Genomic DNA, 16251 nt, shown 5'->3' on the forward strand with positions numbered 1-16251 from the left:
AAAAAAAAAAAAAAAAAAAAAAACCAAACTTGTGCTCATAACTCCCATGCCGCGGACGCAGACACCCATCCGTGAGAATAACAGAAAATCAAAAGCTAAAAGAGTAAACGCCTAATGTACTCACTGTCTTCGCCTCTAAGCCACTTGTTACAAGGAAATTATTTACCACTTCGCAAAATCCCCCACTTCATAAGATCTCCTTCAGCTTTGACTTCTGCTCGGGTGTCAAGTAGGTGGGGAATTTCACGTTGTACTTAACAATAAAGTTACCCCTCTGGCCAGGCTTCTTGGAGAGTGGCATTCCGAGCCCAGGGTAGGTATCGCGGGAACCTGGCTGCGTAGGCCCTGCCTTGTCGATTTGCAGCTGTTTTCCGTCGATGGTTGTGATTGTGCGCTTCCAGCCCGTCAGAGCCTCCTTGAGGTCCAGGTCGACCTCAAGGAGGACGTCATCACCCTCACGAGTGTAGAGCGCGTGTTTTTTCTGGGGGAAAAAAAAAAGTCAGTATTGTTGTCGCTCGTCAACATGAACCAACCATTTACGTGACGCAAACTTACCTCCTCCACGATAAAGACCAGGTCTTGCTGGCCACCCTCCTCCTGGTCGCCCACCCCCTTGAAGCGGATCTTGCTACCCTTCTTCAAACCAGGCTTGATGGGGACCTCGAGAACCGTGTCAGTCGTGGTACGCTTTCCTGAGTCGTCAAACATCTTGCGCTTGATCTTCATCTTTTTGGTCGTGCCTTTGTACATCTCCTCCAGCGTCACGGGCAGGGGACGCTCGACCGTTGTGATCTCGGGTGTGGGTTGCCTCTGTGACCTCGCACCACCACCGGGCACAGAATCGCCAAACGAAGTCCGCACGCGCGGACCTCCCCTCGAGGAGCGAGCGCCGCCGCCGAGAATGTCTTCAAGGTCTTCAGCGTTGAAGCCACCCATGCCGCCGCCGCCGCCGCCACCGGCCTGCCTGAAGAAATCTGAAAAGACGGAATCCGGGTTGCTGAAACTGAAACCGCCAGTGCCGCCGTTGGTCGAAAAGCGGAAGGTGCCACCACTGCCGGGACCGCCAAAGCCGAAGCTCTGGAAGCCGCCAGGCATGCCACCAGCACCGCCAGCAAATGGGTTACCACCTTCCGTATCCATGGGCACGCCTCCGCGGAGGAGGAATTCAAGTCCATATTGGTCGTAAGTCTTGCGCTTTTCTGGATCCGAGAGGATCTCATATGCTTGAGAGACCTCCTTGAACTTCTCTGCCGCCTCTGCATTGTTCTTGTTCTTGTCGGGGTGCCACTTGAGTGCTTGTTTCCTAAAAAAATGCAAAAGCAAAAATGTGGTCAGCTGCGGGTTCAACTTGAGGGCTGTCTATATGTGTGGGATAAGTGAATCGAGACGAGAACAACATGTCAGTCTTACCTATACCCCTTCTTGATATCATCTTGTGACGCATCGGGCTTAATGCCCAGTGCATCGTAAAGCTTCGTCTCCTTGACCATATTGGCTGCTCGTGTGACAAGAGACTTGGTTCGGGTGTGTTAGATATTCTCGCTCAGGCGAGGAGATTGGCAAATAAACCGTCCTTGGTATATTGTGTTCCAAAAGACAGGGTCGACTGGTTTTTGCGGTTTTTTTTTCTCTTTTCTTTTTGCAGTTGTCTTGCTGATGTTGACGTTGACGTCTATCTGCTAGTTACTTGCTACTAGCCAAGTCAGAGCTCACCGATGACGATTGTTGAATCGGTCAATGCGTGTAAGGTGAATCTAGGCTTGTGAGAGCTAAACAAGCCGGAATACAATGAAGAAAACAACGCAAATAACCAAGCTGCAAAGTATCTCAAGTTGAATGTAGTACAATGCGAAAAATGTGTGCAGATACGAATCTCTGAAAGCAGTCGAGTAGATGCAGGTGGTGGTTGAAGAGAGAATGGTCGTCTGGTGAGAGCGGTGGGCCGATCGATGCCACCCCCACAGCTTGTGGAAGGCCGATTCGATTCGACATTTCCAGCAACTTCCATAGGTGAAAGCTGGGGGAGAAGCTCTGACGTACCATAGTACTCTCGACCCGGCGGGGGTGACTGTCACTTGCAAAACATACAAAAAAAGCAGATTGAATCATTAGCGATTGCATGCATCATGGAAAATAAGAGAAAGTATCGAATAGCATCGAAACTTGATGCATTTCGCAGTCCTTTCTTCCATCGAATGCACTCGTACCTACCATGCACCAGTAGTAAATTTCTCCCTATAAATTGGATCACCCTAGAAACTGCGATTGCCTGCCCGGATAGCGCCGCTTCAATTCATCACCGCCAGAAAGGGGAATTCAAGAGGCGGGGTTGCTGGACGCGGGTAAGGCCTCGCTTGCTAACCTAAGCAAGCCAGGATCCAATGCTTTTAACTTGCTCTGTTTTTGCTCTCTCCCTATTCTCGGCGTGGCTGAATTGAGTTGAGGCTGGTACAGCAGAGCACAGAGTTTCAGAGCTGTGGCTGAGCCTCAATTCCAGCAGCTGATCCAAACGCCTCGACCGAATTGACTTCCTTGAACTGAACCGGCCGCAGTTTGTACACTTGTCAGTGCACATGTTTCGGTATTCAGGTTTTGATGTTCCATGCAAAAAGCAAATGATATCATCGAAAAATAAGCCATCGCAGAGGAACTGGGTAGTTATACAACCTTGCAACGCTCTGGCTGCCATGTCTGCCATATAAGGTTCGCACTTCTCAGCGAACGCGCAAATACCTGCTTTAATCCATGCGCTAGATGTCTTGTGCTGCCATGTCAGAACAAATGCAAGTTTCTAACAGCAGCCAGCCGCCTCGAAGATTCTAAAGAGAAAAAAAGAATGTAAGGGTAATGGGGGTAAGGATTTAGACAGCTTTATTGTTTGTTGTCACCATTCGGTCGGCTCGATTACATGGTAAATAACATTCAGGTTCCTGCACTAGAGGCAGTCAAGGATTGGGCTCGCGGGGTACTATATACATAGTACATGTCGACAGGTGGATCGCGATCTTCTGCAAGCATCCAAGTGGTATGCGACCTGAACCTCGTTGCTACCTGGTAACAATCCACAAGGACCAGGCAGGTAATCATATCAAGTGCACGACCATGACTAGTGGAATAGAGTATGCACTAATTCTGGTATACAATATATTAATCTGGGAGTGAGTCTATCACGACCGGATCGAGCCGAAAGTCAGCTTCGGCGTGTAGCGTACCTGGATGAATGGGTCGGTTTCGGGGGGGGGAAGAAAAAAAAAACAACTGACAAGGGAATGTAGCATTTCCGATCCGGCCTTGCCGGCTCTCCGTCGTCGACCGGCGTGGCCCGAGCACACAGAAACCATGGATCGGCCGGCCGGGTCTACTTGCACGACCTTGTACAACTTATAGTACTCCGACACGGTCCACTCCATGTGCGACACCGATGCGCTGGGACGACCGTGCCTGGCCGGCCGATTTATTAACTAAGCAGACATTCGTTTACTTAATCACGACAAGACACCTCGGGCCGGTCTGCTGAACTGGGCATCAGGGCAATCAAGACATAAGACGCTTGCGGCCCAGGAGTGGGAGGTGATGCTTGGCAAAAGCTTCCAGTTTCCTGGCATGACCCTGGCGATGCGGCAAAGGTGACGGCGAATCGCCGTCGCTGGGGCAACGGCAGCTGTCAACTGGGATTGGCTCGATAGTCAGAAATGCTAAACAATTCTTTTAAGATCGGTTGAGTGCACGGGCATGTGTCTACGCCAATCTTTATCTTCTTCAAGCAGGCCAAGGCGCCTTATTACACACAGGTGCTTTGAGTGGGAACATGAAAAAGTACGTCGTCGTATGTAATAGCAGCCGAGTTGGTGGCACTTGGCCCCACCCACATCACATTGCCGCCATCAACGAACTGAATGAGGTTTGGCGCGGTGGTGTACTAAGCTGCGGCAGGTCACGATGACCTCGTCCTTGTTTGTCTCGGCGATCCAACCGCTACCGCTGAAGGAGGCGGGAACGTCATGAGGCGAGTTGGACCCTTCGTGCAGGATGGGATGGGAAATCGGCTTTTGCAACACCTCGCATGGCGTTCCGTTTGGTCTGGACCGCCCAACTTACGGCGCCGCTGTGGCCAATCGGTCTTTCTTCTCACTTGGATAATGATTGCTTGTATTCCGTATGGAATCATTACCCAGTACTAAGGATGGTATTTGATCGACGTTGATGTGTTATCTTCGAGTCAGTTACCCACCACTAAGACGACCTGACATTGAACATTGAGAGAACGGCGAACGGAGATTTGAACGAGCTCCGCGTTGTAGTTCAGCCCTGTCAAAAAATTCACACTGCTATTTGCGGCTAGCAACCCTCATTAAAAATTGACTCATACTGTACTGTACTGCCGGGAGAAGGCCGGGGGGGCTTGGCGCAGCGGAACCCTCCATTGTCGCCACACTTGTGTGGGACCACTGATGTCATCAAGCCTTGCATGCAAATCTGGCAGTGTAAATCCCCTCAAGATTGCGGCTGGGATTAAACATTGGGAATTTGACTGATTAGCGCTACCGAATGGGGTCTCCAGATTTTTTGTTTGCTTCTTTTCGTCGCCTATCTAGAAGCCTCATCCCTTTACTCTTAGTAGAACTACAGATAAGAACAAATTAGGGGTTCTGACGAGGGAGCAAAAACAAACCCACATCTAATACCCGGGCCAAAAGGCGGTGGCGCGTTAAGGGGTGATGCAAAAATAAGCGTGCCCCCTCCCCTTTGCTTCCCCCGCACAGACTAACCGGGATTGACGTCGTTTCCCTTCTGTCTTACATCGGAGATGTAGCCCGGCTCCGCCAAAGAAAAGGGAAGAAGCGATGGGTCCATTTTCTTTCCAAGGCGGATTTAAGGCGGCACTGGCGACGGAGATGCGATGAAATCCATGGCGACAGGCATTGGACCACACCGAAAGCTGCCTTTTGACGCATATAGTACGTACCCCCCTACCTGGGGAACAGATGGTAAAAAAAATTAGAGTTTGATTAGAAAACTGGGCATGGTAAAGAAATTTCACATTTGCAAGCCCCGTGCTTATTACACGCGCACCTATTTGCTGCTAGTAAAGCTGCTTGGCATATGCAAAGGATTGTTTGTTCTACAGCTACAGTCAGGTAATAGTCAACTGTCCCATTATCGGCAGGCTCCAACGTTTGCGCAGCATTTCAGTCTTGACAATGTCACACAAAAAAACATGATGATGAATGAGGCGAATACTGGCGTTTGCCGACGAAGAGGGAATTGTTGGAGTGGGGTCATTTAGACGCAACGAAATCCCAAAGGCCTGCACTTCCCCCAGTCCCGTCGAGCAAGGGAGCAAGGGAGGACGTTCCAGACGGTAATTCACTTTCTCCCCCAAAGGGTCCAAATGACGCAACGGCCACAAATTTTGCCCACAACTTCAGGTGTTGCAGATCCCGTTTAGATCCTCACGCAGTGTGTCATTAAGACGAACCACCATGTCAAACAGCAGAAACACAATCATTAAATTCAAATTTGGAAAAAAAAAAAAAAAAAAAAAAAGAACACACATACACACACAGCTGGAGATTAGCGAGCCACTTCCTGCGGCAGTACTACCCCAGCCTTGTCCGTCGACGTAACTTGGCGGCCCATTCGACTACACAATCAGACCGAAGGTGTAAGCCAAAGTGCATCCCGTGGATCCACATGAGGTCAACATTGGCCACACGCTATATCCATCGTCGTTTGCAGCACTACGGCTGCTTGCCTTTCCTATCAAAAAAAGATGCACATTATTATTATGAGATGTTTTGTGTTCCTAGGTAGCGAGCTGAGAGTGCAGTGGCCAATGAAATGACATAGCTCATGACTTCAGCGATTTGCAGGGTCCTTTCCTTTTACGGACAAGTAGCAAAATGAGCCTGCCGCTTTGATTGCACGCCACGCCGCGCCTGTCTTTCTCTTTTAACCTTACGTGAGCTATCAAAGCGATTTGCCTACCCTTAGCGGATCAACTCTGTCAACACACATGTATCTCTCTCGCACGGCCAAAAAAACACTTGTGTCAAGCTAATATAGCGGAATGTCATTTTTGAATAGGTTCAGTAACTAACTAGCTAACTAAAGAATATGAAGAAAAAGAAACGGGGAAAAGGCTAAAAAAAAAGCCCATGATTTCAGACTACAGTTTTCTACGTAGCAAGCTAACTTCGTGAGTAGGTGAAGCTCCCGAGCGATCAGCACTTGTTACGCCATTTCGTGCCCCAAAGAAACGGCGGCTCACTCCTCTTTGTCGATCACTACTCTCGAGATCTGCCCATCCATAATGGCCTAGACTATGGTAGAGACCAACGCTTGCATGGCCCCCCTCACTTTCCCCCCTTTCGCCTCGCACCTTTTTGTTGGTGCTTGCATCAAACGATTTACCACTGTTCTGACGCACATTTTCTACCTCTGCTGGGAGCCAAAGCCCTATGTGGTTCCAGAACCCCATGCAACAAGAACAAAAGAGTTCGCCCAAGTAGACATAGGACGAGCTGATCATATCCCACCCATCCCAACACTGTGTCCCTGACCCGCTGGTGAACCATGACGGGGTGCACCCCAGGTCTCCTCCCATTCCGCCTCCCTGCCTCCCTGCCTCCCTGCCTCTTCGCTCTCTCACACCTCTCGGGCCTTCCANNCCCCTCTCCACAGGCTATGACACCCCATTTTGTGCCACCCACTGCAAGCGTCTACGTTTATATATAAGGACCCTGAAAGTGCCATGCTAGCCCACTCCTTCCAACCTGGCCCACATCCACAACCAACTTTCATCTCGCGTGACCAGACAAGCCGCCAAGTTTCTATATCCAACCCAAAAGATTTTACCTGATCTGTGTGCCACCCCTAGGGCCTTGTGAAAAATAACAAAAACAACTTGATCGCACGACTCGCACCTGCATACATACCCTACCACTCAACCATATTACCTACCAACCTTCTCCTTCCTCCATCTCGATCCCAAACACGTACAACAGGCATACTTTTTTTTTTGTTTTTTTGTTTTCCCATTAAAAACCACACAAATGCCCAGCCAGACTGCCGATTATCACTCTCACCTCTCATACACCAACATGTCAAATTCCTCAGAGAGCAGCAGCGGCAGCCGCAACGGTACCTTCCCGTCCATGGCCACCACAACATCGCCGCCGCCCGTCGACGTGCCAAGTTATTCCAAGATGATGCTCGACCACCAAAAGAGACAGATGGAGAGGTCCACTCCAGAGTCGCGACGCGGGTCCGGCGACAGGCACAGCCATCACAACGGCGTGACATCGACATACAACCCACCCTCCAACAATCACGCGTCGTACCGCTCATGACAGACGGCGGACGCTACGACTGAAACCACGATGAGCAACATCGTATACAACCACAACAATGAGCACACCACAGAAATTACTCCTCTCGCCCAGACGATACCCGCCATCTCGGCAGTTCAAGTACGACTCCCGGCATATGATGGATGTGGTCGCAACTGTGTCATCGTCACCGCCGTACCCTTGTCACCCTGAGTCTTTCCGCGGAAACGCGAAATTTCGGGGACCCAAGCGGCACGGGTTTGTGTCTTGCATGTCGCTATTGACGGGGATGCCGGTATTTTGAGCAGCCTCAAGCTGCTACTCATCATTTATTCAGTCGTTACGATTTTTTTGGTTCGGGATTCCAGAGATGTTTGGGCAGGATTTTTTTTTTCCTTGTTATACATATCTACAAGCATGTTAGCGTTGTTTTTGTTTACTCGTTCGTTCAATTCATCTGCATTACGAAACTCACCATGTGCAACCTCCTTCGCGTGAAATTTGATAATAATGCATATGATGCCTTTGGTATTTTGTCCTGGTGGGGGTTGTTGGGGGTTGTCCCTCTGAGAGAGATAATGACAAATTCCTACGTTTTGAGTATGAAAGAAATTAAATGTTATGCCAGACGAAAAAAATCAGTCTACAAGAGTAGCGCTTAATACCTTGGTTTTATCATTACACTGTCGTGAAAAAAAAAAAAAATATTGCTGCTTGCCTTCAAGAATCAGGTCTTCTTCTTTATGCCAAGCAAAGCTGCGCGGTCCGTCTTCTTCTTGACCTGTCTTTTGAAGCTGGTCGGAACAGGCGGTGGGGGCATATCTGTGCTTGTGCTGCTCACCGATGCCGCCGGCGGTTTTATCTCGGAGTCGCCGACGGGCGTTACTGCTGCCGCCGCGCTCGGTCCAGCCGTAGAACTTGCCGCCGAGCCGTTGTTCCCATCCGCACCACCGTCTTCGTCTATGATTTCCTCCTCCAGCGCGGCCTGGCTCCGCGCAAAGGCAAACGCCCGCCTGGCGGCCTCTTCATCCTCTCGCTCCTGCCTTTCGCGCTCCTCGTCGACCGCCTGCGCCACCACGACCTCGATGCCATCGCGGTCGGCGCGCGCTATCCTGGCGTTCCGGGTCCGGATCTCATCGAGCGCGTCCGCGACGGCCATCTCGCGCTTGGCGTCGACCGTCTTGGCCTCGAGCTCGACCATGGCGTTGCGCTCCTCCTCCTCGTGCTCGAGGCGATCGAGCCTCTCCTCGTCCGTCTCGTCGGGCGCCACGGCGTCGCCGCCGGCGCCCCTCTTCCAGGGATCCGTGTTTCGGTGCGCGCCCGTCTCGCACACGTAGTCCTGGTTGGCCGGGTCGGTGCGGAAGCGGATCTCGCCCGAGCACCGCGTGCACTTGATGTAGAAGCGGTAGATCTGGATGCCCAGGTACTTCTCCTCGGGCGTCTCCTTGCGCGCGTTGAACTTGCGCCCCCGGTAGATGTACTCGCCGCACGTCGTGCACTTCATGCTGAACGGCGCCATCAGCCGCACCGTCTGCACCTTGGGTCCTTCCTGCTTCGGCCCCCGCCGCCGCCGCGTGAGCGCGCTCGGGTCGAAGTCGGCTGGGTAGTACTTGGTGAGGACTTTGCGCTCCGACATGGTGGCGGTTGTTGTTGTGGTGCTGGCGATCCGCTGGGTGAGGTGGTGATTAGGAGGACGGCGGGGGGGGGCGAGCGCGATGCGTATTTTTTTTTTTTTTCTCCCTCTCTCTCGACCGGTGCCTCGAGCTGGATGATCCTCAGTCCTGCTTTGGAGGCTTCGTGCTAGTTGCCCACAGTAGTCGAAAAGTTGTCTCTCGATTGACTGTTGATAGAATGAGAAACCACAAAAGTCCGGTTGCGTGACGCGGACCCCAAGCTAACTGAAAACCCAAAATCTCAGGTGGCACGTCACGTTCCAGTCTGACCTGTCGTCAAAAAAGCCGGCCTAGTTGCTGTAGATAGGCGTGGATAAGGTCCAGCTTGGCGCCCGCGATCGGGATCTGAGGGATGTGGATTGCAATGTTCGTCGTTGGGGGTTAGGGTTGCACAGTAACGAGACAGCAAGGCGCAGGAATGGTGGGAACCCCTTTCGAGTACTCATAGGCAATGCAAGGTACATTGCCTGCGGATAGTCGCCATGATATATGATATGCTCCACGTCCTAATACAGCACTTCTTTACAATTAATCTACCTTAACCGTGTCTAATAATGAAAGCCAGCCACCGCCTTGAAGAAAACAATCCCGAGCGCCGAACGCCAGATGCATCAGTCTGACTGTCAATTCCAATACGTTACGCCTCCCAATTATATCCACATGGCCTCGCTCGCACTCCGTCTCATGTCAACCCAGAATTTATACAATTATATCCTCCTTTGAATCGTCCCCTTGTTTGCCGCACCCTTCTTTTTTTTTCGTGTTTTTCTTTCGAACTTCTTGAATCAGGCGGTACTGTAATGAACACAAATTTTCCTAACGTGCAAAAAAGAAAAGCAAGTAGTGAAAACAAAGCCGTCAAGGAAAAATACGGGCGTCTTTTTGAGCATCCGCTTAGCCCATACCGTGCATCTTGAACCAGTTCGGCCTGCAGTCCTCACGGTGAAGCCACTTCTCACCGTCGGTGAAGCGTCCAGCGACGCAACCCTTGCACTTGGGTGAGTTGGGGCAGTTGAAGAATGGAATGTGCTGATATCCGATGTCTCGGAACCTAAAGGTGGGGTAATGAGAGTTAGTTTCTAGTTTGCACTTTCGCCCAACGGAGAAACCCCTCCAGATCGTAGCTACTCACCAATGAATCTTGCTGGCATCCTCAAAGAGACCAAGGGCAATGCTGTGCACGGGGGCATCACCCCAGCGCTCGTAGAAAAAGCCACCAGCACGGTCAAGGTGGTTAAAGTAGTCTTCGTACGTCTTGCTGCGCCAGAAGTTCATGTCTCCAACCTCAAAGTTGCTCCAGAAGTGGCATGTCGAGTAGCCGTTGGCCTTGCGGTTGTGTTCAGGGCGCTTCTCCTTGTCCGTGAGCCAGTCGAGCGCGTTGTTGGGGTGCTTGTACTCGGGGTGCTCTGCCAAGAACTTTTGCGTCTCAGGCCACAGAGTCGGGATCGACTCGGGCGCATCGTAGAGGTTGATGGTGAAGCCGTAGGTCTTGTTGTTGTCCTGCATAAAGCGGAAGACATCATAGTCAACGTCGCAGAAGAAGTGCACCTTGGGCTCCACTCGCCAGTAGTATTGCACATCCTTGAGGGCGGGGTGTTTGTAGAAGAGACCGCTGTTCCATCGGCACATCTGATGGTACGAGATCTTGTCGGCGTATTGGATGTTGTTCTCCTTGAGGATCTTGACCGACTCATCGTAGATGTCCTTGTTGATCCAAGACGGCATTTCCCAATGTTCCTTGGGGATAAGTTCTGCGGGAGCAAAGCCGTAAAAGTCAGCGATATACCCGAGCCTAAATTATTGTCTCCAAAAACATATCATTGCATACCGTAGTTGCACTTGGCGTTTGTCATGGCTTGAGTCTTCTCCTTGAACTCTTTCGAGAAGGGAACGTCGTTAAAGAAGGTCCAAGGGTAGTTGAACTTGCTGTTCCATGTGCGCTCCAAGTCACCCATGGCTTGCAGCATGCCATCTAGCTCCTCGTTCCTCACCAGCGCCAGGAGCGTCGCGTTAATCCGCTCAGTGGGGTTGGCATCTGCTGCATAGCCTGCTGATACGCGTCTTAGGATGCCATCGGGCTCGCCGGTTGCTATAGATCGTGGAAATACGCCTTTGTTAGTTCTTGATCAAGTGGCAGTGTGTCGGCAGGATGGACTCGGGGATGCGGCTTACGATCGTGCATCGGATCCCTCTCGAAGTTTGAGAATTCATCGGCGACTAATAACGGCGACGACGGTCTGAAAATCATGTAGAGAAAGACACACCACATGAAGATGGCGACAGTCGCCAACACCCTTACGGGCCTAGCCATGGCGAAGGTAGTCTTTTTTTTTTTTTTTTTTTTTGCGATCAACACCCTGTTGTTAGAAATCGGTGTATCTGGCTGGTGTGACCTTGCTGTTGCGTTGCGTTTGGCCCGTCGAGATGTGCTGATGCAGTTGCGTGGGTTCGGGATACGGTTACTATTGTAAAACTTTAAAGGCCTGACTGGGCTTTTCTTTGGTACTGTGCTAAGGAGAGTGGCTAGCGCGAAGTAGGATTTGGTGGTTATTGGTTATCCAAATGGTATCCGCTTTTGGAGAAAATACAGCCCAGGGGAAAAAGGGGTTTTTTGCAGCGATGAGGTCAGCCCTTGTTTCGCCTGGCTTAGTTAGTATTCCGGCTGCAGGGGCCACTGTCCTTGTCACGCCTGCCAAGCCAGAGGCGCGTCGTGCTCAAATGTTGGCTGCACTATTGAAAGCTGAGTAATGCCGTGTCGTCGGTCCAGAAACAAAAAAAAAAAAAAAAAGCCGGCTTGAGTAGCAGGGAGGCGAACTTGATATCACGTGAATCTCCACCAAAGGCACGTGTGTTTGATTGATAGTTGACCTTGATTACCTACCTAGGCAGGCAAAAGGTATGTTGAATCTTTTCGAGTGATACGTTTAGGAAGATCTGATAACGGATTCATAAACTCCAGATGTCCAATTATCTTGGCAGCGCGCGATCGAACCCCCGCCTCGATTGAACGAACGTCTGAACTGAAAACAAAAGGGTCCGACTCGACAAATGCTTTCAAGTAAGGGTGCATGCAGTCTTCATATTGACCACAGTCTTGCGACTATCCATGCCTTCGTCTCCACCCCTCTTTTTTTTTTAACACAAAAATTGTTACAGGATCAAGACATAAGACTAGGCCATGGCGTTTGCCGCACAGTTAGGGGCCCAGGTAGAAGAGCTCATAGAAGCTATATGCCCCAGTGTTTACAAGGTACTTAGCCTTCCAAGTCCGGTCGGAAAAATCCCCGGAATAGTCTGTAAACAAATAGGAGCTGACTCTCCGCAGTCACAAAAGAGGCGGGTCGTTTCTCTCCGCGAAGAATGCCTCAAGACACTCCGTCACCACACTTTTACTCGGACGAACCAGTTTTTAGTTGAGGAAGAGCTTAACGGGCTTCAAGAGAAGTTTGTTGTGAACGGCCGCGATGGGCTCGCAGCTGCCTTGGAGACCCGCCGGGAAAATCTTGAGCCTCTCTCAACTAAATGGACGCCTGATATTCTTCACCTGTTGTTGGAACTATCAGATCAACCCCTTCAGCAGTCCCATCTGGCCGATCTTGAATTGCTGCGAAAATCAGACCCCGACACTGGACCGACTTTGAAATGGGAGGATATTGCCAATGAGGATGGTTGGGCCCATGACCGAGCTTTGTGGAGGAATGTCGACTTTGGTCCGGGCAGCTCCGAGGATGGGTCGTATGAAGAGCAATCAATTACAGGTGGTTCTTCCGACTCGGAAGACACATCCATCTCAGATGTCACCCCTCAGCTCAAGATTCCTCAAGAATCCAGCTCGATCGGGCCAAGCTCAGTCGACCTAGACGATGTTATCGAGTCTCAATCCTGGCGTTTGGAATCACCCCAAACCGACGAGGGGGGACGTACAAGCAAAATACCCATCACGGAGGCACAAGTCGTCAGGGAAATCCTGTTCATGTTACAGGGCCACAGGACCTCACTTTTTGACGAAAAATGCGCTCCCGTCCTTGCGTATCAGCTGTCAGAGGTCTCATGGGAGACGTACCGCGCTTTGATCACAGCCGTCGCGGACACAGGACGCCCGCTGCAACCGCTTCGAGGTTTCATCGAAAGCCGGCAAGACGTGCCCTTGCTCCAGACCTTTCAGGATTGCATTCGGGAAGCCCTTCGAGCATTCGACAGGGAGATCGCAGCCATGCAGGCTCGCTATGTTGATCCAAAGATGGACGTCATGGTCAGCGTTATGGCGGTCATGGAAGAGGCCCAACTCCATCTGGCTTCATTGCGATCCCTTGGGGCCATTGTACAGAGACTTCGAGGTGAGCGATACCCCCACGCATTTCGCTACTTGGAGCTTTTGTTCGAGGCTACATGCGCATCACAGTTGCAAGGTGATCTGCCTGCCTATAAAACGCTGGGGTCTACTTTTCTCAGATGTTTTCAGGTTTACTTGCGCCCCATCAGGCTATGGATGGAGGAGGGTGAACTCTTGCCTGGTGACAAGATCTTCTTCATCTCGGAATCCAAGGTCAAACTGCCTTTGAATCAGATCTGGCAAAATCAGTTCAAACTTCGTCAGACTCTGGATGGACGGTTACATGCGCCAAGGTTCCTCCAGTTTGCAGTAGCGCGAATATACACGACCGGCAAGAGCATCGTAGTCTTGAAGCATCTGGGAATGAACGACTTGGCAGCGACCCAGCAGCAGAGCCGACAGCCTCCTAGCCTTGAATTTGCTAATGTTTGTCCACCTGGTTCGGAACTCGCCCCTTTCTCGGAGCTCTTTGCCAACGTGTTTGACGCGTGGATCAAAAGCAAGCACCACGCGACATCCTCTGTTCTCCAAAAGGCTCTATTTGAATCTTGCGGCCTGCGGTCCACACTAGGCGCCCTTCAGCACTTGTATCTCATGAAGGATGGTGCCGCTTCTGACAGTTTCACCTCGACCGTATTTTTTAAGATGGACAAGAGACAGCCGGGCTGGGACGACCGCTTCACGCTAACGGAACTTGCTCAGGAGGCTTTCTCTGGGCTGCTGGATGTGCATCGTGTGTCAGCATACTTTGACAAGCCAGAGGGCGCTCGTTCTGACATGACTGGAGGTCGAATTTCTATTCGCGAAATGCTCCCTAGGCTCAAGCTTCGGTATCGTATGGCCTGGCCAGTTCAGCTGGTGATTAAGGGGGACTGCCTCGAGAGTTACCAAGGCATCTTTACCATGTTGTTGCAGCTGCGGCGGTCGATACATGCACTGAACATGCAACGCTTACTACTTGATGGAAAGGCCGAGGAAGGCATGCTCCGTGCAGAGTCCAGTGCCTACTACCGTCTGAGAATGAAGATGTTGTGGTTCTGCAACACTTTGATGACATACCTCACGACTCTGGTGTTCACGCCAAACATTGAAGCGCTGAAGGAGGCTCTGAGCTCGGCAGAAGATGTCGATGGCATGATCCACCGCCACGCGGCATTCGTCGCCACGATGATTCAGGAATCATGTTTGGGACCGAGACTGGACCCCATCAGGGAGTGCATGTTGGACGTACTGGACCTGGCCGCCGAACTGGAAGATTCGCGCAACATGACCGCCATCAGGGAAGCGGGCGAATCAAACGAGATCATGCGGCTCTCGACCATGTCCTCACCCCATCGAGTTTCCACGCTGTCGGGGGCCGACTTTCGGAAATCGCAGCTCAGGGGTCTTTATGTGAGCCCCAAGGAGAAGGAGGAGGACCACGACGAAGCGGAAGCAGAGGGTGAGCTCAATGCTGAGAGAGGCACGAAGAGAGCAGGTGGGAGAGCTCCCCAGACGCGCGAGCCCTATCCGACAACGCTCCGGCGGATCTCGGCCGACTTTGACAGGCACCTTAGGTTCATCGCTGGCGGGCTCAGAGGCGTCGCTCGTGCGAGCAGTGAGCCAGCTGCCGGCAAGTGGGACATACTTGCCGAGATGCTTGAGGCTGGAATATCCTCTATGTAGAAGTGGGTGACGGGATTGGTGGGCTATCAAGATGCATATATGTCTTTGGGCGTAGAATATTGGCCATTGCCGCCTTGTCCCTGTGGAAGATGCAGTGAACAGAGGTGTTTGTATACCGCTTGACCTAGTTATGGGCAGGTTAGTTCATCAAAGGGTCTTTGACAGTTTCACAACAATATGTATATATTATTATCTACTGGCTAATATACCCTTCAGTGACTTTGTTGAATAAAGTCTATGGGGCTGATCTTGTACGCATATTGAAATGCGCTATCCAACATCACTTGACTTTCAAGCAGTATAAACAAAAATAGATAAAAGAAGAAAACAAAAACAAAAGCAAAAACTCTACTACACTGTAGTTCTACGTCTGACAACTCTGAAGAACCAATGCAAAAATATCCATTCAAGGCACTAGAGCTCATCAGTCGCCATGTCGATATCGCTCCTTACCCGAGCTCTTATCGACCGTGCCAAGCCCTCGTGATTGTATCTTGACGATGGACTTTGACTAACAACTACTAGCAGAGTTGAGGGAACCTTGTTTTTCCGGATCAGATTGATTGATTGGACACTCCCGCAACAAAACGACCTCGTATCCTGTCCAATCAAAACAGAGTTACGGCTGTGGAGATTGTCGTTTTCTTTGGACTTTTTTTTTTCAGGGGGTGGGGGGAAACGGACGGCGGCGGCAATAATGGCCAAAAGATTATAAAATATACCAAGAGAATCACACCTCATGCGACTCGAGCGGTTCCAGTCCCTTGGGACGAACTGGATTGACTTCTTCTGGTCCTTTTGCCTTCCTGTTTCGCTCGTGACCTTGATTGCAGCTACTCCCCTTGTCCTATTATCTCTCTTTTTGCGCCCCCGCCGCCGCTGGAGGAAGGAGGGGCGCGGTCACGTACCATACGGTACGTAGTCAAGGGGGGGGGGGGGGGGGGGGGGGAAAAAAAAAAAAAAAAAAAAAAAAAAAAAGACGAGAGAGCTCATCAAAGTCGACCGACATATTCAGCAGACAGCTTATTAATGCTTGGCCCAAGAACAAATCAGAGAAATCACCTCTTTAGAAATTCGGTTTCTCGCCATATTTGGTTGAAGAAGTTCGGTGGGCGGCAGACTTCGGCTAATCGGCACAGGTCAGTCGCGGAATTGGACCCGTACTATAAACTCCCCAGAGCGACGAGCAACTCCAGGAGGGGGAGGAGTAAAAGCATCACAGCGCTGAGCACGTCTAAACGACTCCTGC

General features: G+C 51.0%; 6 protein-coding genes across 6 annotated transcripts; 2 read left to right on the forward strand and 4 right to left on the reverse strand.

The window, feature by feature from the left end:
* Positions 1-187: 187 nt before the first annotated feature.
* On the reverse strand, positions 188-1490 carry PpBr36_01608 (uncharacterized protein; the record flags this gene model as incomplete). The annotated part of the gene is made up of 3 exons (XM_029888793.1): positions 188-481; positions 556-1303; positions 1411-1490. 3 exons carry the CDS (start codon positions 1488-1490, stop codon positions 188-190), a joined length of 1122 nt encoding a protein of 373 aa, XP_029750762.1.
* A 2394-nt stretch (positions 1491-3884) lies between these two features.
* Positions 3885-4458, reverse strand: PpBr36_01609 (uncharacterized protein; the record flags this gene model as incomplete). Its single annotated transcript, XM_029888794.1, has 2 exons — positions 3885-4080; positions 4370-4458. 2 exons carry the CDS (start codon positions 4456-4458, stop codon positions 3885-3887), a joined length of 285 nt encoding a protein of 94 aa, XP_029750761.1.
* A 2597-nt stretch (positions 4459-7055) lies between these two features.
* Positions 7056-7544, forward strand: PpBr36_01610 (uncharacterized protein; the record flags this gene model as incomplete). Its single annotated transcript, XM_029888795.1, has 2 exons — positions 7056-7298; positions 7356-7544. 2 exons carry the CDS (start codon positions 7056-7058, stop codon positions 7542-7544), a joined length of 432 nt encoding a protein of 143 aa, XP_029751813.1.
* A 514-nt stretch (positions 7545-8058) lies between these two features.
* Positions 8059-8967, reverse strand: PpBr36_01611 (uncharacterized protein; the record flags this gene model as incomplete). The annotated part of the gene is made up of 1 exon (XM_029888796.1): positions 8059-8967. One exon carries the CDS (start codon positions 8965-8967, stop codon positions 8059-8061), a length of 909 nt encoding a protein of 302 aa, XP_029751814.1.
* Positions 8968-9898: 931 nt separating this feature from the next.
* On the reverse strand, positions 9899-11315 carry PpBr36_01612 (uncharacterized protein; the record flags this gene model as incomplete). The annotated part of the gene is made up of 4 exons (XM_029888797.1): positions 9899-10055; positions 10137-10755; positions 10833-11093; positions 11177-11315. The coding sequence occupies 4 exons, from the start codon at positions 11313-11315 to the stop codon at positions 9899-9901; spliced, it is 1176 nt and encodes a 391-aa protein (XP_029751815.1).
* Positions 11316-12182: 867 nt separating this feature from the next.
* Positions 12183-15002, forward strand: PpBr36_01613 (uncharacterized protein; the record flags this gene model as incomplete). The annotated part of the gene is made up of 2 exons (XM_029888798.1): positions 12183-12254; positions 12330-15002. The coding sequence occupies 2 exons, from the start codon at positions 12183-12185 to the stop codon at positions 15000-15002; spliced, it is 2745 nt and encodes a 914-aa protein (XP_029751816.1).
* Positions 15003-16251: the final 1249 nt, after the last annotated feature.

This window comes from Pyricularia pennisetigena, chromosome 2 (genome assembly GCF_004337985.1).
Source record: "Pyricularia pennisetigena strain Br36 chromosome 2, whole genome shotgun sequence".
Taxonomy (NCBI): domain Eukaryota; kingdom Fungi; phylum Ascomycota; class Sordariomycetes; order Magnaporthales; family Pyriculariaceae; genus Pyricularia; species Pyricularia pennisetigena.